General features: G+C 35.8%; 1 protein-coding gene across 3 annotated transcripts in view; it reads left to right on the top strand.

Annotated features, from left to right (window-relative positions):
- The window catches only part of CTNNA3 (catenin alpha 3), a 1771160-nt gene that overhangs the window by 1158460 nt on the left and 586659 nt on the right, over nucleotides 1–26041 (top strand). For all 3 annotated transcript variants that reach the window (XM_017502077.2, XM_017502076.2, XM_017502078.2), the window contains one exon: nucleotides 16883–17039. In XM_017502077.2, the coding sequence (XP_017357566.1) occupies nucleotides 16883–17039 (157 nt within the window). The remainder of the gene's footprint in view (nucleotides 1–16882; nucleotides 17040–26041) is intronic.

Below are 26041 nucleotides of genomic sequence, written 5' to 3'. Positions count from 1 at the left end.
AAAGCACTGTAACAAGGGAAATGGTTGGAATCATACAAGTTTGCTTTGAGATTATCTCACATAAGCATAGATAAAGAAAAATCTAATTTCAATGGAGGATTTTTCAAGGTTAATGAATGAAGTCATCTCTTGGACTGTGTTCTGTGTAATCACCATTTTGTCTTTGTATTCAAGCGTATTGAACCTTGAATGTGAGTGAACTCTATGCCCTTTGACATAAAGATGTGGTCCGGTCTTTGTGACTGTAATTGCAATCCTGGCTGTTAGTTTCCATGACTTGTTTAAGTTAATAATCAGTTTTTTGCAGGAGCTGATTGCCACATTTTCTTTTATGTTGCAAACTTGTTTTTATAACCATTTGTCAAACTGAAGAAACCACTTGAGTTACTTGGAAAGTGAAAACAATTTCTGTAAGAGAAAAAATTATGCTATATACAACTAAATGAGCAACCCATAGTTATACATTTCGTATAAGTTTTTTTTTTTTTTTTTTTTTTTTTTTTTTTTTTTTTTTTTTTTTTTTTTTTTTTTTTTTTTTTTTTTTTTTTTTTTTTTTTTTTTCCCCAGTAAAAGCTGTGTTTGACAGAAAATGCTTTGCTTCTGATTTAACCTCAGGCTTTTTATTCTATTTCACAGTTGACCCAAAAGAGTGAAGCTTATTTCACCACGTAAATGTCACTTCAAACATTTTAGGATACATAAAATTCCTTCCTATATACTCAGTTGTATAATAGAAGAGAGAGAGAGTTTGAGAGAAAGAAAGAGAGAGGTAGAAAGAACTACAGTATATAATTTAGTGCAGTGTTCAGTGAAGAGAAAGTACCTATGAAATAAATTTAGGTTTAATTACAAATAATCTATCATCCATTTTTTCTCATCATGTTACTTTCAGGTTACTGTCATAGGTATTCTACCTTTAACTTCTCTGTTAAAAGCATCTGTATCTGCATAAGTACCAAAATTTATGAACCCCTATTTCTTTCTATTATTTGACTAGCCTTCAGTATTTGATCCTATTGACCATGGTCATCTTGTTGAAATTATTACTACTCTGAACATTTCATTTTGGATACATTTCTTTCTATGCCCACATTCATGAATATTGGATTTATTTTCTTTTTTGTGATGGAATCTTGCTCTGTCACCCAGGCTGCAGTGCAGTGGTGCGATCTTAGCTCATTGCAACCTCCACCTCCATGTTTAAGCAACGCTCTTGCCTTAACCTCTTGAGTAGCTGGGATTACAGACATGCCACCATGCCTAGCTACTTTTTGTATTTGTAGTAGAGATGGAGTTTTGTCATGTTGGCCAGCCTGGTCTCGAACTCCTGACCTTAGGTAATCTGCCCACTTTGGCCTCCCAAAGTGCTGGGATTACAGGTGTGAGCCACTGGAATTACCTTTATTAATTTCTCCCCCTAACCCCCAACTGATGTCCTTCCAACTCCTGGTACTAAATCCATCCCCATGTTTCAACAGCAATCTATACGTCTATATGTTGATGACTCTAAAAATATATTTTTCTTCTCCACATTTTGTTTCTGATATGTATGTATCTCAACATAGATTTGCTACAGTATTTTAATTTCACCATGTCTATAACTTAACTAATAAGCTTGCTCACAGAAACCATATCTTTGGTGTTCTTTGTTTTGATCACTGAAATAATCATTAATTAAGTCATTCAAGCCATAAATTGGAGACTGCCCTTGATTCCTTCATAATTCTTATCTCTCACATTCAACTGGTCATGATTATGTGAATTCTACATGTTAATTATCCCTCAAATCCTGCTTTCACAGCTGCTGTAGCCTCAACTGACTATGGAGAAATACAGACTTCCCTCTCCCTATCTCTCACCATAAGGCTGAAAATGAGACTAGAAAATTGAAAGCAGTTATAGTGTCTGCTATGCTAGAAGACTCAGTCATCATGGAAATTATGCTTGGCCTGCATTATGGAGTGCATCCAGTTCTTCCTAATCCATTACATAGAATGACACTAGCTCTTCAAATAAAGCCTGCCAGATGCTAAAAGCCATTGTAGGTTTGTCACCTGTATTTCCCTAGAGATAATTCCCTCTTATTCATAGCTTTCTGTCCTGCTACTCAATCTAATTTACATAGTCCAACTCCCAGGAAACTGTAGTATCTTATTCCTGGGTCTATACATAGACCAGTGAATTCAAGTCTGTAATTAAAAACCGCCACCATATTTATCTCTTTCTAGGCATGTTACAGCTCAAACCTGCCCTGAACAAAATGAATAATACTTTAAATTAAAAATTGGAGGTCTGTGCTCAACAAAGAGGAGTTCTTTTCCAGTGTATATTATTGATTATGTTTTCCGAGGGTAATTTTTGTCTATCAACTATCTCATTTTGTAACTGGTAATTCAGGACTTTTTTCCCCTTAAGAAGTAAACTTACAAAGTGAGTCTGAATGTAGGCCATTGCTTCTTTAATATGTAATTATTACAATAAGTAGTGCATCACTGCAGTACTTTGCATGCACCAGTGAATATGCTTCAGCAATTAAGGACTCCAGGTCCTGGAGAATGAAATAAACACTAGCAATTTTTACAATCTGTTGAGGCCAAGAGGAATTCTCCAATAGAGTAGTAAATTTAAATGGTAATGTTTGTAGTTATTTAATGAGAATACATGTTTTCTTCCCCATTTCCAGAATGAAAAAGATGTTCTTCCTGAACTTTAATGCTTCATAACTTTAGAAAATAAAGAATTTAATATTAATATAATACCTGAAATTAGTGTAGTTCATTTATGTTTTCAAATCACTCCCAATGATCTTTGCTATTCAGTAAATACTATAATTTATTAAATTATTATAAATGGTATAATTTACAGAATAATTTTATATATTGCAAATTTGACAGATTAAGGGAAAAAGATAAAAGATTGAGTTGTGAAAACTATAGACAAAGCTTTTAATTTAGGAAAGACACTATTCTCAGGGAATTTTACTTCATATATATATATATATATATATATAAAAACATATATGTATGATTTATATGTGACTTTAATACAATACTAGTTGGGAAAAAATCCAATAATATTCCCTTTTAATGGCAACATCAGACTATTTTTATTATATTTTATTTTTAATCTACCACCTATATTGGCAATAAAGAGCTTTTGTTTCAGGTCAATTTAAATAGATTATAGAGCTTTTCTTTCCCTAAATATGTGGTCAAATTGCTACAGTATTTCTAAATGGCCTTTCCAGCTTGAATTCTTTCTTATTTCCCTGTTCTGATCTCTAGCTAAGCAAGTAATGTAATTAAAATCTGAAGAAACAGCAAAATGGTCAGTCTTTGAGCATAGCAGTTCCACGGGGGAAATGGCACTTTAATGTTTACCTTTTTCTAACTCCAGACTCACTAGAGTTGAGCACAGGATGGATCAACAAGGGAAATCCTGGCGATTTGCTCCATTGGTGAATGTTCCTCAGCTTGGAATACTCTTTAGAGTAGCTTAATATGGATATTTGATGAACATTTTGCTGTTGAATATGCACTTTAGTAGTGGCCCTATTTTCTGTGGCTGCAGAGTTATACATAAATTTATATGTACATTAAAAATTTTTTTTAACTCTTGTAAAGATGGCTTCTTGCTATGTTGCCCAGGCTGGTTTTGAACTCCTACTCTCAAACTGTTTTCCCACCTGTGCCTCCCAAAGCACTAGGAGTATAGGCGCGGGCCTCCATACCTGACCACGTAGACATAGGTACTGGTATAAGAGTTCCCTGTAGGGATAGACTTGATCATTTGGGAAGAGGCTTTAATATATTTGTAGGCCTGCAAAGTGGAAGGACCCTTAGACTGGAGCCCTGATTACATGGGAAGAGGGATTCTATTTGGTACTTTCCACGTACCCAGGGGAAATAACATAAAGACATTAAGATCACTGCTTTTTTTATAACAAGAGAAAGTAGATATCAGACATTAATCATATGACCACTCTAATGAACATCTAAATAATGAGATGAGATAGTGAGATAAATACTCACCCATGTCAATATAAAATCAAGGAACCTGACCTAAATTTGATAAAGTTTTCATGAGAAAATAATGCTTTAGGTGAGCTCTACTTGATAAATTGGAGCTACCTAATAAGAAGTAAATCACTACAGAAAGAAAAGCATAGACAAGCCCCTAGACAAGGAAGAGTAGAAATTGAGGGGGACTGATAGGAAAAAGTGCTAGAGAAATATGCAGGGGCCAAATATTTCAGGGCCTTAGGCTAAATTGAGTACTTTCACTTAGAACCTATAATAAAAGAGGAGGCAGGAGCTTTGTGAAATTAGTAATATGGAAATATCACTTTGTAGAGAGTGGCTAAAAACAGACCTAAAGCTACCTCAGTTGTCACTGTGAGAGGTAATAATAACATAGACTGGGGTTGCAGCAGTGTACGTAGTATCTTAGAGCTCAAAATACTAGGTCAACGATATTAATAAACTTTTTAGGAACCCATCAGAAGGAGAGAGAAGGAGAGCAGGTAAGAGCATGAACAATGAGTGAGGAATGACAGAAGTCAACCCTGACTATTTCAACCCAAACTTGTATGCATATTTTCTTAACATGCCCTTGCAATTCAGGGAAAACGTTGCTTATATAGATTTCATGTACATGTTGTCCTTTATTGAATATTTGTATATGACTTTTCTCCCTTGGAACATTAAAAGTGAAATATTTTCTGAGTATCTCCTGTGGTATGTTTTCTAACGTAGATAAATGGTAGATACAGAGCAAATATCCTTTGACAATTAAGAAAGTTAAATTTCCTAATGTTATGTGAACTCTTTTTAGTGCTAAAAACAAAGCTGAATCCAAGTCTACAAAGAATATGTCTAATCCCCAGCAGTCAGGCATTTCAAATACATGCTTTTTTTTTTTTAATTTTTGCCAACCTCTTATTATATAAAACACACTTTGGCAATTAATGAATACCTTACGTTTTGGCTTTATGTCTATATGTAATTGGATGGTACATTAAAGGGAAATTTGTAGATGTTTCTGACATAAAATTCCTTTTTTAAAAAAGAAGATTTGGCAAAAATATTAAATTCATTTTTAATTCCTCCATTTTAACTGAAATGATTTGGGAGATAGTACAAATTTTTTTCCACTTCAAATTCTAAACTTATTAAATCCCTGAGTGGCAAATTATAATGGATCTAAAAATCTCTGTTGTCTATGTTTTTTTTCCCCATCATTGCTAGTTAAAGTATTTTTTGTTACCTTAAATTGTAATGTGTATTACTGGTATCAGATAATTTTAAGGCAAATTTTCTCATTTTAGTTTTATGTTATAGGTAAGTCATAAAAAATAGTGTGTTTGTAGATTCAATTTTTCTTATTTATATCTATTTAAGATTTTAAAAATTAGAATATTAAAATGATTGTTGAGTTTAACAAAATTATAAATTCTATGTATACATATACGTATGAAATAATATTCTTTTAAATTCCTGAAGCATTATTGTATTTTATTCTCAAAATATCTGTACAAAAACAAGCATTTGTAAATTAGCTGGGTGTGGTGGCAGGCACCTGCAACCTAAGCTACTCAGGAGGCTGAAGCAGGAGAATTACTTGAATGTAGGAGGCAGACTTTGTAGTAATGAACCAAAATTACACCACTGCACCCGAGCCTAGGAGACAGAGCAAGACTCCATCTCAAAAAAAAAAAAAAAAAAAAAAAGGCAAGCATTTGTGAAGTGTCTAACTGTGCAGCTGATTATTAGTCACATTATTTACATAATCTAATTTAACTCTACCAACAGCCTTTATAATAAGCATTTTAATGACCATTACAGATTAAGAAATTGAGGCTCAGAGGGTAAGCAATTTGTCTAAAATCACACAAAACTGAGTAATGGAGCTGGATTAAAATGTGAGGCCTCTCTCCAAATTCTATTTTTATCATTCTATGAAACCTACTTGTTGGTGCTTTTGTTTTAGCATGCCAAACAATGTATTTCATATTCTTTTCCTCTTTTGTTTATTTAATTTAATTTGGTAGCTTGTCCAATCTTAATATTTATTATAAAGGACAGTAAAATAAGTGTTTTGATTTTCATGTGGAATTACTGCCTTTTACAGACCTTCTGGGAGTATTATTTTTCCTGCTTATGACAGTTTCCATAACCAAAATAGTCCTAGGTTGAACTTTCCCTCTTTAGCAGAATGTTTTATGAGATACAAAAATTTAAACTGGCATATACTTTCACAGAAAGCTCTATCCTCCCAGAAATAAATAAACTTCATTCCCTTGCCTTCTTAAAAGATACTTTTAACCCCTAGAACAGGATAGCTCAGTTTCTTATATGTGTATCCAAGGCAAGTGAACGTCTCGTCAGAAGTTTCAGTGTGAGTAATCCTATCGAGCAGGGATCATCCCTTCATGGAATAAGAAGATTACAAGGCTGTGAGGCCAGCATTGAATGCAGTTTCATTAATTGTAAACCTGGAGTCCATGGCAAGTTATGTCTCCTCAGCATGCTACTCTGAAATGCTTTTATCATTTAACATAAAGTTCTGACTATGGAGATTCCTGGTGAGAAGTACTGCATACAATAATTTGAAGTGTAAAGATAATTTGCCTTAGATGAAGTATAATGTGAGAGCAGGTAAAATGGAAAAAGTTATCAAAATAAAGAAACGTGGAAAAACCAGCCTAGAAAGTGGGAAATATTTGCTAGTAGAATATCATTTAAACAACTGAGAAAAGAATGCATAGAATTAGAGCACTGAATTTGATACCATTACTCCAGGTGCTAGAAATCTGAAATTATGATGGTGTTACCAGTTTAAGTGGATGTTATATAAATTCCCCTCACATGCAATCTTAGATATATTTGAGGCATCATATATCTAGTTATTTTAATTTTCTCTACATGCTGTGACACCAAGGTAATCAGACCTATAGATATGACAAATAAATCATCTTTTTAATCCACAAAGTGCCTTTGTTATATTAACTAACTTTTTAAGATTATTTGTATCAATGCCAATAATGAACTATCTCTGGGAGAAATTATATTACGTAGATTTATTTTCACATTTTAAGTAATTGTTTTTAGAAATCTTTCAAGAGAAGTATAGGCATCAGCATTAAATCAAATGTTAAAATCTGAAGAACCTCTGAGTCATGGGCTAATTCAAACACTGTCTCCACACCCCACCCAAGGTATGCATACTTATAACTTCTGGGAAAATGGTCCTAGAGCAGTATAATTTTTTTTTTTTTTTTGAGATGGAGTTTTGTACTTTTTGCCCAGGCTGGAGTGCAGTGGCCTGATCTCGGCTCACTGCAACCTCCACCTGCTGGGTTCAAGGGATTCTCCTGCCTCAGCCTCCTGAATAGCTGAGATTATTACATGCATGCACTACCACGCCCAGATAATTTTTCGTATTTGTAGTAAAAATGGGGTTTCATTATGTTGGCCAGGCTGATCTCAAACTCTTGACCTCAGGTGGTGATCCACCTGCCTTGGCCTCCCAAGGTGCAGGGATTACAGGTGTGAGCCAACATGCCCAGCCTGGTTAATATGACTTTTTTATGGACATAAAGTCAGTTTGAAGCAAAGTAAAACTTTAACTTGAGCCTCTTGGCTTCCAATCTAGAGTTTCTTCTATAATTTGTGGCAAGTTATTTCATCTCTTTGTGCCTCCATTGTCTTGTCAGCAAATTGAAGATACTGATAAGATCTTTCTCAATGGATGAAAAACGTTAATGCAAGTCAGGTAATTAGAAACATGCCCAGCACATTGCAGGTCCTCAGTAATATTATTTTTGTGATCACTACACTGTTATTCCATTTTCATACATATATTGAAAGCAAAACAGAACTTTTCTGAAGGAAACCACTGTCCCATCAAAGGGAAGGTGAAGGGAAATAAGTCATTTTTCTCTGTAAAGAATTAAAATATTACAGTTGAATATGTGTTCATTTCATCATTTAAGAAGATAGTTTTTTTTATGAGAAAAAAACACTGGCTGGGTGCAGTAACTCACACCTGTAATCCCAGCACTTTGGGAAGCCGAAGTGGGTGGATCACCTTAGGTCAGGAGTTCGAGACCAGCCTGGCCAATGTGGTGAAACCCATCTCTACTAAAAATACAAGCAAAATTAGCCAGGCATCGTGGTGCACATCTGTAATCCCAGTACTCGGGAGGCTGAGGCAGGAGAATCGCTTGAACCTGGGAGGTGGAGGTTGCAGTGAGCCAAGATAACACACTGCACTCCAGTCTGGGCAACAGGGCAAAAACTCCATCTCAAAAAAAAAAAAAATACATTGATGGTCACAGGCCAGGCCGTGAAGAGCCTAAAGCACACACAATTTTGAGGGCCTTCTTTAACAAAAAGTGCATATTTATTTAGAATACAAAAACCAACTAGATACTAATTTTAAAATGCTGTCAAATATCAAAATATAGCACAATCCAGAAAAAATAATATATTTGTATAAATGAGCTGTCAGATGCACCCTCATGAAACTCTTTTTTTTTTCTATGTTTGTTTCACTGCACACTATTGATCCCCTCTAAAATCACAACAATTTATTTCGTAATGTCACTTTCTATATAGAAACTGGGAAGATAATTCAGTGTTTGTTTTAGCATGGTTTGTTTTGGGGGAGTTCAGAAAGGAGAGCACATAGAATTAGGACAGGCAAAGGTTCTATCATGGTCTAAGGTCAGTACCACAAGTCTGAAGGTAGTGAAAGATATAGGGAAGTGACTGTAAAACGCCTGAAATTACCCACTACGCACAAACTAAATGTAGCCTCAACTCAACTTCCCCTTAGCTGGATCCCAAAACTATTTGTGGCGGATTTTACTGGAACAAATGACAATGTTGTGAACACATTTCTAGAGTCTCTTATGGGTCTTAGAAGGGGTCTGTACAAATGAGATGCCTGTAAATACAAGCTTCTAATACCTAGAGAGAAACAGAAAATCTTGAGACAGTCTGAAAATCCTAAGCATTCTGAATGTAGTTTAGATGTTCAAGGGTTTCCCAAGGTAAGGTAAATGAGTTCAGAATGTAGTAAAAATAGTCTATCTGATTTAATAGAAAAATATGAGGAAGCTTAGCCTACAGCATGTTGAGGCCTTGGCCACATATAGCAGTAGAAATGGGGAGAAGCCTAAAGAAGATAGAATGGGACCAGATGAAGCTAACTAAGCTGGCTTTTGTCAGGGGTGTCCGACAACCTAGTGCACAGGGTCTAACAGGAGCTAATTTGGACAGGCCCCTGTGAGGAAAGAGAAATGAGTATCAAACTCAGCCCATATCAGCAGGCATGGGCAGGGAATGTAGTTGGAATAACAGAAGCCATATTCAAAGAGGAGGCTGGTGAGTGCTTTCAGCAGTTCCTTGGAGTTGTATATACCCCTTCTATAACCTTGATCAATTCAGTCAATGCCTTTATTCTTACTTGCCTGACAAAATCCAACTTTAAGAAAATCAAAAAAAAATTTTTGGGTAACCAAATTGGGAAGGAGGAAATAAAATTATCACAGTTCAGTGATGACATAATCTTATATTTAGAAAATCCTGAAGATTACACACACGCAAATCTTAAAGCTAATAATGGAATTGAGCAGAATACAAAATCTTTACACAAAAATCAGTGTGTTTTTATATATGAACAATGAACAATCTGAAAAGGGAATTTAGAAAACAATTTCACTTAATAATAGTATACAAAATGAAATGCCAGGAATAAGCTTAACGAAGGAGGTGAAAGACTTTGAATGTCTTTTCCTTTTGTAGTTTTTGCTGAAAACTACAAAATACTGCTCAAATAAATTAAAGAAGACATAAAAAGCGGAAAAGACATCATATGTTCATGGGTTATAAAATTTAATATTATTAAGATGATAACACTAACCAAAGTAATCTACCAATTAAATGTAATCCCTATCAAAATACCAACAATGTATTTTGCACATATAGAAAAAAATGCATTCTAAATTTTTTTTTCTTTTTTTCTTTTTTTGAGATGGAGCTTTGCTCTTTCACCCAGGCTGGAGTGCAGTGGTGCATTCTCTGCTCACTGCAACCTCCAGCTTCCAGTTTCAAGTGATTCTCCTGCCTCAGCCTCCCGAGTAGTTAGGATTACAGGTGCCCACCACCATGCCTGGCTAATTTTGTATTTTTAGTAGAGACAGAGTTTCACCATGTTGGCCAGGCTGGTCTTCAACTTCTGACCTCATGATTCGCCTGCCTCAGACTCCCACAATGCTGGGATTACAGATGTGAGCACATCCTAAATTTCATATGGAAATCTAGGGACCTTAAGTAGCCAAAATAATCCTGAAAAAATAAGAACAAAGTTGGAGGCCTCACACTTCCTAATTTCAAAATTCATTACAAACTGCAATAATCAAATCAGTGTGATACTGGCATAAGGACAGACATAGAGATCAATGGAATAGAATAGATATCCCAGTTATAAACCCTTGCATATATGGTCACATGTTTTTTGACAAGGCTGCTCAGATAATTCTATGGGTGAAGGATAATCTTTTCAACAAATGATGCTAGGAAAACTTAAGTATGTGGCAATGAATGAGGTTTACCCCTTACCTTGCAACATATAAAAAAAATAACTCAAAATGAATCAAAGACTTAAACATAGTGGCTAAAAATATAGAACTTTTAGAAGAAAACGTGGATGGACATTTCATGACATGAGGTTTGACAATGCACGTATGACACCAAAAGCACAGAAAACAAAAAAACCAATAGGACTTCCTCAAAATTTAAAACTTCTATGTATCAGAGGACGTTAACAAGAGAGGAAAGAGGCAACCCAAAGAATGAGAGAAAATATTTACAAATCATATACATGGTCAGAGATTAATAACCAGAATATGTAAAAGACTCCTAAAGCTCAACAATAAAAAACAGTTTAAAAATGGGCAAAAGACTTGAATAGACATATCTCCAAAGAAAATAAACAGCTGGTCAATAAGCACATGAAAAGATGTTCAGCATCACTAATTATTAGGGAAATGCAAACAGAACCTCAATGAGATGCCACTTCACACCCATTAGGATGATTATGATTAAAAGAAAAAAAAAAAGTTTTGACCAGGAGGTGAAGAAATAGGAACTCTACATTGCAGATAGGAATATAAAATGGTGCAGCTACTTTGGAAAACAATGTGGCAATTTCATAAATTTAAAATTATCAGCTTTGCATGGTGGCTCACGACTGGAATCCCACCACTTTGGGAGGCTGAGGCCAGTAGATCACCTGAGCTCAGGATTTATAGATCAGCCTGAGCAACATGGTGATACCTTGTCTCTATCAAAAACACAACAAATTAGCTGGGTTGGTGGTGCACATTTGTGGTCCCAGCTACTTGGAAGGATGAGGTGGGAGGATCACTTGAGCCTGGGAGATGGAAGTTACTGTGAGCTGAGATTGAGCCTCTACACTACAGCCTGGGTGACAGAGTGAGACACTGTTTAAAAAAGAAAAGTTGTTATATAATCCAGCAATTTCACTTCTGGGCATATACCCAAAGTAATCAAAAGCCAAGACTTGAACAGGTATTTTTACAACAATGGTCATAACAGCATTATTTGCAACAGCCAAAAGATGGAAAAAACCCAATGTTGACTGACAGATGGATGGGTGGGCAAAACATGGTTTGATTATACACTGGAATCTTAAAAAGTCAAATTCTGATGCCTACTACAACTTGAATAAACCTTAATAACATTGTGCTAAGTGAAACAAGCCAGACACAAAAGGACAAATGTTGTGTAATTCCACTTATATGAAGTATCCAGAATAGGCGACATCAAGAGGCAGAAAGTATAAGAGAGCTTACTAGGTACTAGGGGGAAGGAAGAATAGGAAGTTATTGTTTAATGAGTACAGAATTTCAGTTTGAGAGGCTAAAAAGTTCTGGAGATGGAGAGTTGCACAACTATGTGAATGTACTTAATGCCAATGAATTTTATAAATGGTTAACCTAGCAAATTTTATGTATATTCTCTCTCTCCCTCTCCTAGACACACACAGACACACACACACACACACACACACACACACACACACACACACACACCCCTCTCTCTCTCTCTCTCTCTCTTTTGTTTTTCTTTACACCAGGCATTGTAATGTTTTCTTCAGTGATGTGTTTATGGTTTTAAGGATCATCACTCACTCATGGCATCATAAATTAATATAATATTGTTATAGAAGATAATATAGTATGGCAATTAAGAGCATGAAGGTCTAGATCAAGTTGACAACTTCTCCTTAATAACTTGGTGACCTTGTCTGAAAATGGAGATGAAAATGGAGATACCTACCCCATTGTGGTGTAAAAATTAGGTTAAAGAAATTAGATGCGTGAATATGTAGAAAGTGCTTGGAACAATGGTGCATGGCACACATTATGGACTTCATTTGTGTTTCATTATTATAGCTGTTTGTGTTTCCCAAAATGGGATACTCTCAAATACAATCAACTATTAGTTCTTTTTTTTCATCTGAGTATCATTTTCTCTCTGTTGATGCTTTAGACTCTCTTGATAGACTTTCCCTATTCTCCTTGCCAACCACTGGCTTATTTTACTCCAGACTTTATTTATTTCTGTCTTTCTATTTTTCTTTTCTTTTTAAACATCAGCTTCAGTCTACTCACAGTTTCTTCTTCATTTCACTTTGGCTCCAGTTTCCTTGTAGCTTCAGCTCCACTGGCCCCCTCTGGTTCTGATTTTATAAGATGGCTACTCTCTACAGAAACTTTCAACTTTGGTCTTGACTGCTAACTAACGATTTCTCCATAAATTCTAGTTCAAATTTTCAAGATTGATTAAAACACCAAAACCTTTTGTATCAAACCTCATGACCAATCACCAGCCCGCCAACAGATGAGCTCATCTTGAATTAATTGCCTGCCTGTGACCTGAATAGTGTGGAAGAGGGAGAAAATAATACCAAACCTGTCTCACTGTGGCTTCTCTCAATGTGGGCTGTGAGCACAATGGTTTCTTTTAGGGACAGTTTAGAAGTATAGCAGCTATGATAATCAACATGGTTAGTATATGAAGAAGCAAAGATGAATAATACATAGCCTTTCCTGTAATGGAGCTAATTACCCAGGAACAGACATATGTATGAGCAGTCATACAATAGAATAACTACTCTTTATTTATATGGACAAAATATTTTTTAAACACAAAGGAGAAAACAATTCCATTTGCTGGGTATAGGAACCAGGACAGGCTTTGCAGTATGTGGTGATATTTCCATGTATTTGTTAAATATAAAAAATGTTTCCTGAGATGGAGTGGAGTGAAAAGGGGATGAAGCAAAGGCATTAAGGCAGATTCAGCTATAGAAATGGTCACAGAGGTACAAAGATGAGTGATGTGATAAGGAAACGGAGCTGAAAACTGTGGCTGGAATGAAGGCTAAAACCAGTGAGATTATTAGAGCAGAGTGAACTCTAGGTAAGATCCAACCTGTGGATGGTTTTAGACTGTGAATTACTAAAAAGAAATTTGGTTCTTGTTTCTGTTTTCAGTCAACTAGGAATTTATCAAAGGTTATCCACAAGTTGGGGATATGATCACTTCTGTATTTGAGAAAGAAATGTGTTTGTATTAAGAAGAATGTCTCAGAGCAAATAAAGACTGAAGTAGAAACCTGTAAGGCTACTAGAATGGCCCCGTTAAGACATAATAAGGCCTAAACTTAAAAGTGACTGTTTCAAAAGGTGAACTGACAGACTACGTAATTATCAGGGTCAGGTGACTGATATGTAAACATCTCAACCGTAATCTGAAGAAACAAAATTCCTCAGAAAGTAACATAATTTATTTTTAAAAAATCTTAGTTTTGCATGAAGAAGATTTAAGATGGTCATTTTATTTTCTCTAGATATATGTCAAAAGCTCTAGGAATGTGACATTGGGATGAACATTTCTTCTGCCTTAAGAGGGTTAGAAGAACTCTTCTGAATTCTGTCTACTTTTAGATTTAAGCTAAGTGTCAGAAAAGTCAAGCAGGATAAAGCCTCCTCATAGTCTGCAGTGTTGAATCAGATTATCAGCAGCAGAACTGAAACTATTCTTATAAAATATAGCCTGTCTTATGTTCATAACTTCCTATCTCCACTGAGGGTTTTACACCAGTACTTTAAAAGTATACTTTGCAGTGAAGGCATAATTTCCGCACAACCACATATGTACATAGTTGTCCATTTACAAGAACAATGAAACACCAGAGACCAGAGCCATTGCAATATACACAAAGGTACATTGTAAATTAATAGGTTAATAAAACTCTAAAACTGAAGTCAAGGCATACTGCACATTAATTTCTAAAGTTAGTGTGTTTCCTTAAAATTTAATATGTTCCTCTTTTATAAAAAATCAGGGGATTAAAATATATTATTCTCAAGCAACTAATTTTTCCCTGCCTCCACCTCCAGTAATTTGCTGATAGGAAGTAACTTAAGTTATAGTCTTTAGGATATTCAGTAGAAAAAGCTTCTTTTTATTGTTGTCATTGTATGAAAGGTCTTCATTATGCATAAAATTCAACATTTTTGCACCAATATAAACCTTTACTAACTTAAAATAATACAGGTTGTAGTTTGAGGGATCTAGTTTGAGGGATTAAAAATAAGAGACATCAGTTTGAAAAGAGTTCTATATTAGTCCATTCTAATGCTCCTAATAAAGACAGAAATGAGACTGGGTAAATTATAAAGGAAAGAGGTTTAATTGACTCATAGCCTCACAGAACTAGGGATGCTGCAGGAAACTTACAATCATGGCAGAGGGTACGCAAACATGTGCTGCTTTCTAAAGCGGCAGGAAGGAGAAGTGCTGAGCAAAAGGGAAAACCCCCTTATGAAACTGTCAGATCTCGTGAGAACTCAACTGACTTTCATGAGAACAGCATGGAGGTAACTGCCTTCATGATTCAAGTACCTCCCACCGGGTCCCTCCCATGACACATGGGAATTATGGAAATTGCAATTCAAGATGCGATTTGGGTGAAGACATAGCCAAACTATATCAACCAACTATCAAAGACAACATAAACTCTTCTAAAATTGAAGAACAAACATATTTATGGTGAAGCTTGAGTGGAAGAATGATAAAATCATTGATGCTTTACATAATATTCATGGAGACAATGCACCAAATAAATCATCAGTTTACAAACTGAATTCATTTTAACAAGAGATGATGTTGAAGATGAAGCTCACAGAAGCATTGCATCCACAACAATTTGTGATCAAAAAATTTTATATTATTCATGCCCTAATTGAATATAACCAATGAATAAACAGCACAAGTAACACCCAACAGCATAGATATCTTAATTGGTTCAGTTTACACAATTCTGACTAAAACATTGAAGTTGATCAAACATTCCACTCTATGAATTTCCAAACCATTGTGACCAGATCAGCTGCAGAAAACAGCAGAGCTTTCAGTGGAAATTGTAAATAAGTGATCTCAAGATCCTGAAGTACTTTTTTGAAGAATTGTAACGAGAGATGAAACATGGCTTTACAAATACAATCCTGAAGACCCCATAATCAAAGCAGTGGCTACTGAGAGACAGAAGTGATCCAGTCAAAGAAAAACAGACCAGTCAAGAACAAGGGTTATGCAACAGTTTTATGGTATGCTAAAGGCATTTTGCTTAATCACTTCCTAGAGGGCCAAGGAATGATAATATCTGCATACTACACGAGTATTTTGAGAAAATTAGCCAAACATTTGATAGAAATATGCCAAAGAAAGTTTCACCAGAATGTCTTTCTCCACCATGACAGTGTTCCTGCTCATTTCTCTTCTGAAACAAGGGCAATATTTCAGGAATATCCATGGGAAATCACTGGACATTCGAATTACAGTCCTAATTTGGTTCTTTCTGATTTCTTTTTGTTTATTAATCTGAACAATCTGTTAAAAGGACCCATTTCTCACCAGTTAATAATATTAAAAAGACTACATTGACATGTTTAAATTCCCAGAATCATTAGTTCTTTAAAGATAGATTAAATGCCTAATGTCATCACTTAGAAAAGTGTTTTGAACTTCATGGAGCTTATAGTGAGAAAGTTTATATTTAAAAACTCTCATTCTGCAGTAATAGAGGCAGTAGGAAAATTTTAAAAATAAAAATTATATTAAAATTATAAAACATTTTATACTTTTCAAAATAAACTGTATATATGTAGAGACATTTTACTGTTTTCCTATTGTTGAGGATGAATGTATTTAATCATATTTAATTTATTTTAAATAATCTAATTTTAATACATATAATGTATTTAAAGAAATCACTGGCCGGGCACAGTGACTTGTGCCTGTAATCCCTGCACTTTGGGAGGCCAAGGAGGGCAGATCACGAGGTCAAGAAATCGAGACCATCCTGACCAATATGATGAAACCCTGTCTCTACTTAAAAAAAAATACAAAAATTAGCAGGGCATGGTGGCGTGCACCTGTAATCCCAGCTACTTGGGAGGCTGAGGTGGAAGAATCACTTGAATTGGGAGGCGAAGGTTGCAGTGATCCACTGCACTCCAGCCTGGTGTCAGAGTGAGACTCCATCTCAAAAAAAAAAAAAAAAAGAAATCACTAGATAAACATTCTACATCTTTACAGGTTTTTTAAATTTCATTTTTATGAATGAATATAATTTAATTTCATCATTTTAATTTTTTGTATTTATATATTTAGGAATTATAGATTGATATTTTTTACATGCATATATTGCTTTTAGTGTACCTGTCACCCAAATAGTGAACACTGTACCCAATAGGTCATTTTTTAAATCCTTATCTTTACAGATTATTAATGCTGCACTTGCTTTGGCTGCAAGACCTAAAAGTCAAGTGGTCAAAAACACCATGGAAATGTACAAACGTACATGGGAGAATCATATACATGTCCTCACTGAAGCTGTAGATGACATTACAAGCATCGATGACTTCCTTGCTGTGTCTGGTATGTTTTTATTGTTTTATTTTGTTTATTTGCTTTTGTCAACTTTATGAAATAGAATAATACTAAGCTGGGCATGGTGGTTCACGCCTGTAATCCCAGCACTTTGGGAAGCTGAGGCAGGTGGATTACTTGAGGTCAGGAGTTCGAGACCAGCCTAGCTAACATGCTGAAACCCCATCTCTACTAAAATAAAAATTAGCCGGGCGTGGTGGTGCACATCTGCCATACCAGCTGCTCAGGAAGCTGAGGCAGGAGAATTGCTTGAACCCAGGAGACAGAGGTTATAGTGAGCCGAGATCTCGCCACCACACTCCAGCCTGGGCAACAGAGCTGGACTCCGTATCAAAAAAAAAAAAAAAAAAAGTAATACTGAATAAAATTGATTTCTTTAATATAGAAAACATTTCATTGATTGTATTTCTGGATGCAATGTGTTGCTGTGTATTAGCAGCAGTTGTGTCATCCATGGTCTACTCTGGGATTATAAGCCTCATGTCTTGTAATCTTTTTAAATTTAACAATTTACACTGTGTCTATAAAAGAAACTCCCATTCATGGGCAAAATATAATAGAACATAGTACCTAGAAGTCTTAGGTTTTTCCTAGGTTTTCAAATAAATCCACATGTTCTCTCTCTAATACATTTATGTATCTTGATTTCCCTGCTCTTCTTTTCCAACCAAATTTTTCTCCCCTCAGGGAAAAAAATATATTAATGGGAAAACGTCATTGATTTGAAATGTGTGAACCACAAAATCTGAGCCAGATCTGAGTCAATTTGGGAAGTTTATTTTGCCAAAGTTAGGGATATGCACCCATGATACAGCCTCAGAAGGTCCTGATGCCATGTGCCCAAGGCGGTTAGAGCACATCTAATTTTATACATTTTAGGAAGACATGAGACATCAATCAACATAAGTAAGATGAACATTGGTTCAGTCCAGAAAGGTGGAACAAGTTGAAGCAAAAGTGGGACAACTAGATATAGGAAGAGGGCTTCCAGGCCGTAGATAGACAAGAGACAAGTGGTTGCAATCTTTTGAGTTTCTAATTAGCCTTTCCAAAGGAGGCAATCAGGTACGTGTTTATCTCAGTGAGCAGAGGGATGGCTTTGAATAGAATGGGGGACACTTCATTGGACAATTCAATGGAAATAAGTATTTCCCAGCTTGACTTTTCCCTCTGGCTTGGTAATTTTAGGGTCCCAAGATTTATTTTCCTTTGACAAATGCAATATGGTAATTCAACAAACATCATATGTATTTGACAGTGTTAATCTAAAGAATCAAATAAACAAATCTAAACATCTAACGAAAACAGGGAAGCTTGAGATTCCATGTGAAGCCCAGGTTATTCTATCATCACAAATTAGAATAATATCCCATAGGATTGTGAAGATGCTCTTATGAATCAGTATCCTCAGAAGCATGATTCAAGTTTTGTTTACGTTGTTGTAAAAACAAAAAACTAAATGCATTTTAGTCTTTTTTATACTCTCAAAAAGTAAGCCTCTCTCTAAAATAAATTACATATATTTTTTTCCTTTTTTGTGAGAGAAGGATTTTCTTGGAATGTGATTTTATTCTTTTTTATAAAATGCAAATTCTCATGAATATCCAACTTCATTTTTTAAAATTTCCTGATTTAGTTCAGTCTTTCAGTCTAACCTATTGACTTCATTATTTTCGTGTATGCATACATTCTCATAATGAAAAATTGTTCCAGAAACCAAGTATATTTTCATGATACATTAATGAGAGTGAAAAGTATGCTAATTACATATTTTAAAAATTATTTTATAGAATTAAAATCTTTGAAAATATAGAAAATATATGGGGAAAAAAATCAATGGCCTTTAATTCCACCACTCCGGAATAATAACCACTGCTAATTGATTTTTTTCATTCACCACTTTTCTAATATATATTTATATTTTCAAATGTATATCCTGCATATATATATGTTTTTATGTTACTTGCCTTTTTACACATAATATTTGGCTGTGTATTTCTGCATGATTATACAGTCAGGAAGTTATTTATTTGCTCTTTTGTTAACATTTAGGTAAATAGTAATTTTAATTATTATGAACAATGTTATGTTAAGCATATTTTTGTCTACTTGCTATCTCCTTAGTATAGACTTTGCAAAGTAAATTCAATCAACACCTTATATTAGAAGATTCTTTTGTAATTTGATTGTTAAATAGTAGGTTCTGTTTCTCAGTTGGTTCTTTTGGTTAATAGGCAAAGGAACCTACTCTTGTTAATCAATGTAAAGACAGTTTAACATAGTAATACTAACAGCACATAGGGAGAATCCTTTGGACATGCGAGAAGGGCAACCATAATTTATCAATCCTTGCATTATTACAGCTGGGGGAGGCCTGGGAACCAGGCATATTGTAGGTCCTTAAAGCAGGAATTCATAGTATTTCTCTTTAGTGCTAGATTTACCTAATATAGCAATATTCTGGATCTGCTTCTTTTCATGGACAACTTAAGCAGTTCAGAACATACACAAGTAACAGAAAACTCATATAAAAATTACTTAAATAACAAAAACCCTTAATTATCTCATATACCTGGATATTTGATATAGTTGGCTCTAGGCTGCTGGCCCTAGCATATAGAGGACTTGGGAAGGAGTAGTTCAGCTATGTGGGGAGGGATTTTTTCTTTTTTTTTCCAAGACACAGTTTTACTCTTGTTGCCCAGGCTGGAGTGCAATGGCAGGATCTTGGCTCACTACAACCTCTGCCTTTCGGGTTCAAATGATTCTCCTGCCTCAGCCTTCTGAGTAGCTGGGATTACAGGCATGCGCCACCATGCCCAGCTAATTTTGTATTTTTAGTAGAGGCCGGGTTTCTCCATGTTGGTCAGGCTGGTCTTGAACTCCTGACCTTAGGTGATCTACCCGCCTCAGCCTCCTCCTCAGCCGAAGTGCTGAGGTTACAGGCATGAGCCATCGTGTCTGGCCAGGGAGGGATATTTTAGTCACTAACATTATTTAGAATTGTCCATACAAAAGGATAATAAAAACTGAACTTATAGTTAATATATTTAATTATTATTGTTAAATTCTGTACAGAAAATGTACATTATTTCCTATATCCAGGATGGATGGCTCATAGTTTTCTATATTTTGGATGTCCTGGTTGGTAGTGGTTCTGTTACAGGAAAGGGGTCCCATTCTAGACCTCAAGAGAGGGTTCTTGGATCTTGTGCAGGAAAGAATTCAAGGTGAGTCTGCAAGAAAGAATACAAAGTAAAGTAAGTTTATTAAGAAAGTAAAGGAATGAAAGAATGGCTACTCCATAGACAGAGCAGCCCCGAGGGCTACTGGTTGCCCAATATTAGGGTTATTTTTTGATGATATGTGATAAACAAAGGGTGGTTTATTCATGCCTCCCCTTTTTAGACCATATAGGGTAACTTCCTGATTTTGCCGTGGCATTTGCAGATTGTCATAGCACTGATGGCAGTGCAGTAGTGAGGTTGATCAGAGGTCACTCTTGTGGCCATCTTGGTTTCGGTAGGATTTAGCTGGCTTCTTTACTGCAACCTGTTTGTTTTATCAGCAAGGTCTTTATGACCAGTATCTGGTGCCGACCTCTTAGCTCATTCTGTGACTTAGAATGCCTTTACTGTCTGGGAATGCAGCCCAGTAGGTTTCAACCTCATTTTACCCAGCTCACGTTCAAGATGGAGTTGCTCTGGTTCATGTGCCTATGATAGTTCAAAGTTATTAATGTATAAGCATCTCTGGATTCTGTTGATGTTTCCTCATGGTTGCATCTTAAAGCACTGCATCTCCAAGCATTACACAATACCATTTAAAACACAAAAAGAAGCTGGCTTGCAGCTTTAACTTTCGAGAAGAAAGTCTTTCCCAGATGGTTTTCATCAGTTTCACTTACTTGTCGTAGGTCAAAAAGTTGGTCCCTTTCCCAATATTGAGCCAATCCCTGGCAAAAGAAAATTAGATTTCCAAGATAAGTTTAGAGAGTGCTGGATAAGTGATTTAAAACTGACTAGAAGCCAGAGAGAGTGTTAGTCCTAATTTGTAACACTTGTTTATTTCTGTGGCATAAGTATGACTACCTTTGCAGGTTTTAAGCTACCAATGTGATTGCACTGAACTCTGAGTTGGTACCAAATGCATAGAATCAGCTCTTGTGAGCTGGTATAAGCAAGTTCTAACAGAACACTAGGCTTAGACCAGTCACAATTTAACCTTTATTACTAGTCACTTACTACACAAACAAAACCAGAGGTTTGTTAGTAAAAAAGGAGTAATGGCTAGTGAACAGACAGCCAGACACGTTTGCCTAAAGCACTGAGTGGTTTCCACTGCACTCTCAAGTTTCTGTGCCTTCATGAACTTACCTTATATTAGTTTAGTCATGATTCTTTACCAACGATCTTTTTGTAACATCATAACTTTTCAATCTCTGCTCCCACAAATTATGGCATCTTCTCTCAGAATTTTCCCAGTCAAAAAAAATGAGAAATAATCTAGCTGGCCCTCTGGATCTTTTTAGTAGCAGCCTATATGTTCTAGGTCCAAAATAAGACCAATGAATCGGTGGGTTACCTTTTTTTTTTTTCAGATGGTTAATCATAGTTAGAATACCTGTGATGAAAATTGCCACAATCTTGCACCTTCTGTGTGGGACAGATTTTTAAGAAAAGTTACAGATCTGTTTAATAGCAAATAGCTTATCTGGTACTTTTGTAGAATGATTGATATGGTGTGGCTATGTCCCCACCCAAATTTCATCTTGAATTGTAGTTCCCATAATTCCCACGTGTTGTGGGAGGGGCCTGGTGGAGATAATTGAATCACAGGGGCAGTTTCTCCCAAGCTGTTTTGTGATAGTGAGTTAGTTCTTGCAAAATCTGATGGTTTTATAAGGGGCTTCCTCCTTCACTGGGCTCTTATTCTGTTTCCTGCCATCAAGTGAAGAAGGATGTGCTTCTTCATAAGAACTATTTGCTTCCCTTTCCACCATGATTGTAAGTTTCCTGAGGCCTCCTTAGCTGTGTGGAACTGTGTGAGTCAATTAAACCTCTTTCCTTTATAAATTACCCAGTCTCGGGCAGTTCTTTATAGCAACGTGAGAATGGACTAATAGAATGATCTTTTAGAGTAATATGTTATAGTTTGTATTCAGAGACTTCTGGTTCATCTTTTGTCAGGTAGGTCAACCAATAAGTTAGTTCTTAGGGTATCTGTGTTGTGAATTGCTTAGAGAAAATGTTGCTTTCAAAATTTCTACTAGCATTTAACCTCTCATAGGCTTTCTTCTAATAGTCAATACTAATATTTTATATGTAATATATATGAAATATATAGAGAGAGGGAGACTATTTTCTGTGTGTGTGTGTGTGTGTGTGTGTGTGTGTGTGTGTTGGAATAAAAGTCTAAAACAGATTTCCATTTTCTTCTGAATCAGTTGTGAAAATGTGAATTGCCAGAATATTAGCTCTCTACATTAAAATATAAATTTTAAAAAATCTAAAATCACTGATAAAGGATTCTTAGACTTTAAACTATTTTTTTTGTTATTAGCATAGAGGAAGATAACTTGTGATAAAATATTTGCTTACAATTATGTTTTAGAATGATTCAATGGTCCAACATTGACTAAATATTCTTGCAATACTGGTATCTCTAATAACAAGTATCTTCTGTTTATCTATTACAGCTTTATATTTAAAACTGAAAATTTTCATTGATGATTTAAAAATTATTTATGCCATCAACAGTTGTCTCATGGTGGTTAAATACATATTTTCAGAGGTCAGTTTGCATAAATTGACTCATACTGAACTATAAACTTTGATAGAAGGGGTGAGTGATTTGGACTATAACAGCTATTCAACAATTGCTAAGAACTGATTACATATGAGGGTTTGTAAAAATACAACCTTTCTTTTATTTATTTCTGTACTTATTTAATATTCCATAATTGTGGGTGCTAATGAATAAAAGGTAGTGGAAGAGATAACTTGCAAAACGAACTGTGACAATGGAGATTGTAAGGTGCACTCTGAATGAAGAGACCACCTAAACAGGCTTTTTGTGAGCAACAAGACTGCTTATTCATCTGGGTGCAGGCAGGCTGAGTACAAAATGAGAGTCCGCAGAGGGCAGTGGGATAAGAGTTAGTTTTATAGGTTTGGGGTAGGCAGTGGAAAGTTACAGAGTTTGCAGTTCAGGGTGGTTTTTGTCAGCCGTGGGGGTGTCGCTTGGGGGGAGGTTGTCACAAGTTCCAAAGTCCAGTGTCATGAGGTTGGCTTATCAGTTGAGGCAGGAATGGTTGAGGCAGGAGCAATGGTGGAATGTTTAAAGGTTGGCTAATCAGGCACTTCAGGAGCTAGGTATTCTTTTCCTTTTGCAGTTTTTCTATTACGTTAGGCTTTCTGGCTCTGGGAGGTTATCTGGAGGTGTACGTGTGGGTCTCAGGGGTCACCATGGTGTAATCTATGGTGCAGTCAGTTCAACGAACCTTGCAGAGATTAAATGAGGAATGGTGGAAAAGATTGACAATGGCTTTTGAATTTTCTGAAAAAGAGATTGACTTCTTCTAAATTAGAATTAGCAATCATATTCCCTTATTGTGGAGAGTTCTGATTTAATATCATATTTACCCTTAGTGAATTATATTGAAGGGTAGTGGAAGATGTGCTTTACTCTATATTTTAAATTCTTCTTAAATTAGTTCACTTTTCCTTTATATTCACTGCTACTATGCCAGGTCCAGTACCTTTCTTTTGCCTAAGTTGCTGTAGAATCTTCTTAATAGGACCTCTTACTTTCACAGTTTTCCCTGAAGTTTCCTAATAGGTATCTGCTGAATGAATAAAAGCATATATTCCCATTTGAAATTCTATGCCAACATTAATTTTTCAGATTTATGTCTTCTTAATTCATTTAATGTGTTTGGCCCCTGGATTAATATTCTTAAAAATCTTCAAATTATGAAAAAACAACTTTCAGCATTAATCATCACAATGTTCTTTGACCTTGGCTTAGTAACACAAATTTAACTTTCAGTGCCATCAAAAATGCACTAACAAGTGTCACCACCAGAATACATCCTGCCCTCGGGCCCAATAGCTGCTGCATCTCCACATCACAGGTGCACAACCTTCATCCTTCACACCTCCCAGAAGGCTGCAGTGTTACAATGCCAGCTGAACCCAGTGGTCCCACAGGGTCCCTGTTACCTGAGCCCACGCAGAGCCCTAAATCCCAGGGAACAGGCAGTCCTGCACATCAGGGAGGCTTTCCCCAGGACATAGGAATCCAAATCACATGCTTTCGAGAGCCTGAGAGCCACCTTTCCTCATGACAGTGACCTTGTTCCCTGCAGTACTTGGGCCTTCATGTGCCTGCACACACTGCCCAGTGGCCTGAGGACCAGCTTGCTTGTGACCCACTGTCATGAACACTGATCCCCAAATGTCTCACTTAGGGGCTTGAGGACTGCCCTGCCTAAGATGTGCCACCACCACAACCAGCAAACTTGCCTCACCAACAACAGGGCCACTATGCACCTTTGTGTACTACCCAGGATCCTAAGAACTGGTCCATGCAGTGCATACCACCAGAAGTGCCTGTACACTCCCCAGGGATCCAAGGACTGACCTGCCTGGAGGCCCTATCTCCAGCAAAGTCACACTATAGACTTCAGGAACAACCAGAGCATAAGATACTGTGAAGCCATAAATACTACCAATTTGACTAATGCTGAAGAAATCATGTGGTGACTATATTACTGCATTCTCCCAGAACCAAAGCCAAAGCATCCTACCCAAGTTTAACAATACACTAGATAAAGCAAAATAAATAATTTGTGATCTTGAAGACAGATCTTTTGAAATAAGCCAATTAGGCAAAAAGAAATAAAGGTAATAAAAATGAAAAAAGTCTGTGTGGCATATGGAATATCACTAGGCAAACAAATATTCTATTCATATTTTAGAAATTCCAGAAGGAAAATAAATGAAAAAATAAATAGGCCACTTATTTAATGAAACAATAACTGAAAAGTTTCCAACTCTTGGGAGAGATATAGCCATTCAGATATAGGGTGCTCAAATATTCCCAAATCGGTGAAATCCATGAAGGTCCTCTCTGAGGCACATGATAGTCAAATTTTCAAAACAAAGACAACAAGAGAATTCTAAAAACACCAAAAGAAAGCATTGAGTCACATATGAGAGTATCTTCGTCTGACTAACAGCAGATTTCTCAGCAGAAGACTTATAAGCCAGGAGAGGACAGGATGATGTATTCAGAGTGCTGGAAGAAAAACAAAAACAAAAAAACTTTCAACTAAGAATACTATAAACCATGAAGCTATTCTTTAGAAATGAAGGAGACATAAAGTCTTTCCCAGACATACAAAGGCTGAAGGAATTAATCACCATTAAACTGAGCCTACAAGAAATGCTTAAGGGACTCCAACCTCTGAAAGTGAAAGGATGTTATCTACCAATGAAAGAAAAACAGATACATAGCTATATAATTGGTAGATGTTATCTATCAATTAAGGAAAAACATGAAAGCATACAATTCACTGGTAAAGCAGATACACAAATGAGAAAAAGAAAGGAATGTAATTTTATCCCTACAGAAAACCACCAAACCACAAAAATAATAAGAAAGGAACTAAGGCTATGCAAAGCAATTACAAAACAGCTAACAAAATGACAAGAATGAGTCCTTATTTATCAATAACACCCTTAAATGTAAGCAGTTTAAATTCCCTAATTAAAATATATAAACTTGCTGAAAAACTGAGACCCAACTATTTGCTGCTTAAGAAACTCACTTCTCATTTAAAAACGTTCATAGACTATAGCTAAAGGAATTAAAGAAGATATTCCATGCAAATGGAAACAAAAAGTGTACAAAAGTAGCAATATGTATATCAGACAAAATAGATTTTTATTAAAAATAAAAAGAGGGGGGCCAGGCGCGGTGGCTCA

This window comes from Cebus imitator, unplaced genomic scaffold (genome assembly GCF_001604975.1).
Source record: "Cebus imitator isolate Cc_AM_T3 unplaced genomic scaffold, Cebus_imitator-1.0 Scaffold290, whole genome shotgun sequence".
NCBI classification, from domain to species: Eukaryota; Metazoa; Chordata; class Mammalia; order Primates; family Cebidae; genus Cebus; species Cebus imitator.
This window is presented reverse-complemented; position numbering and strand designations above follow the sequence as displayed.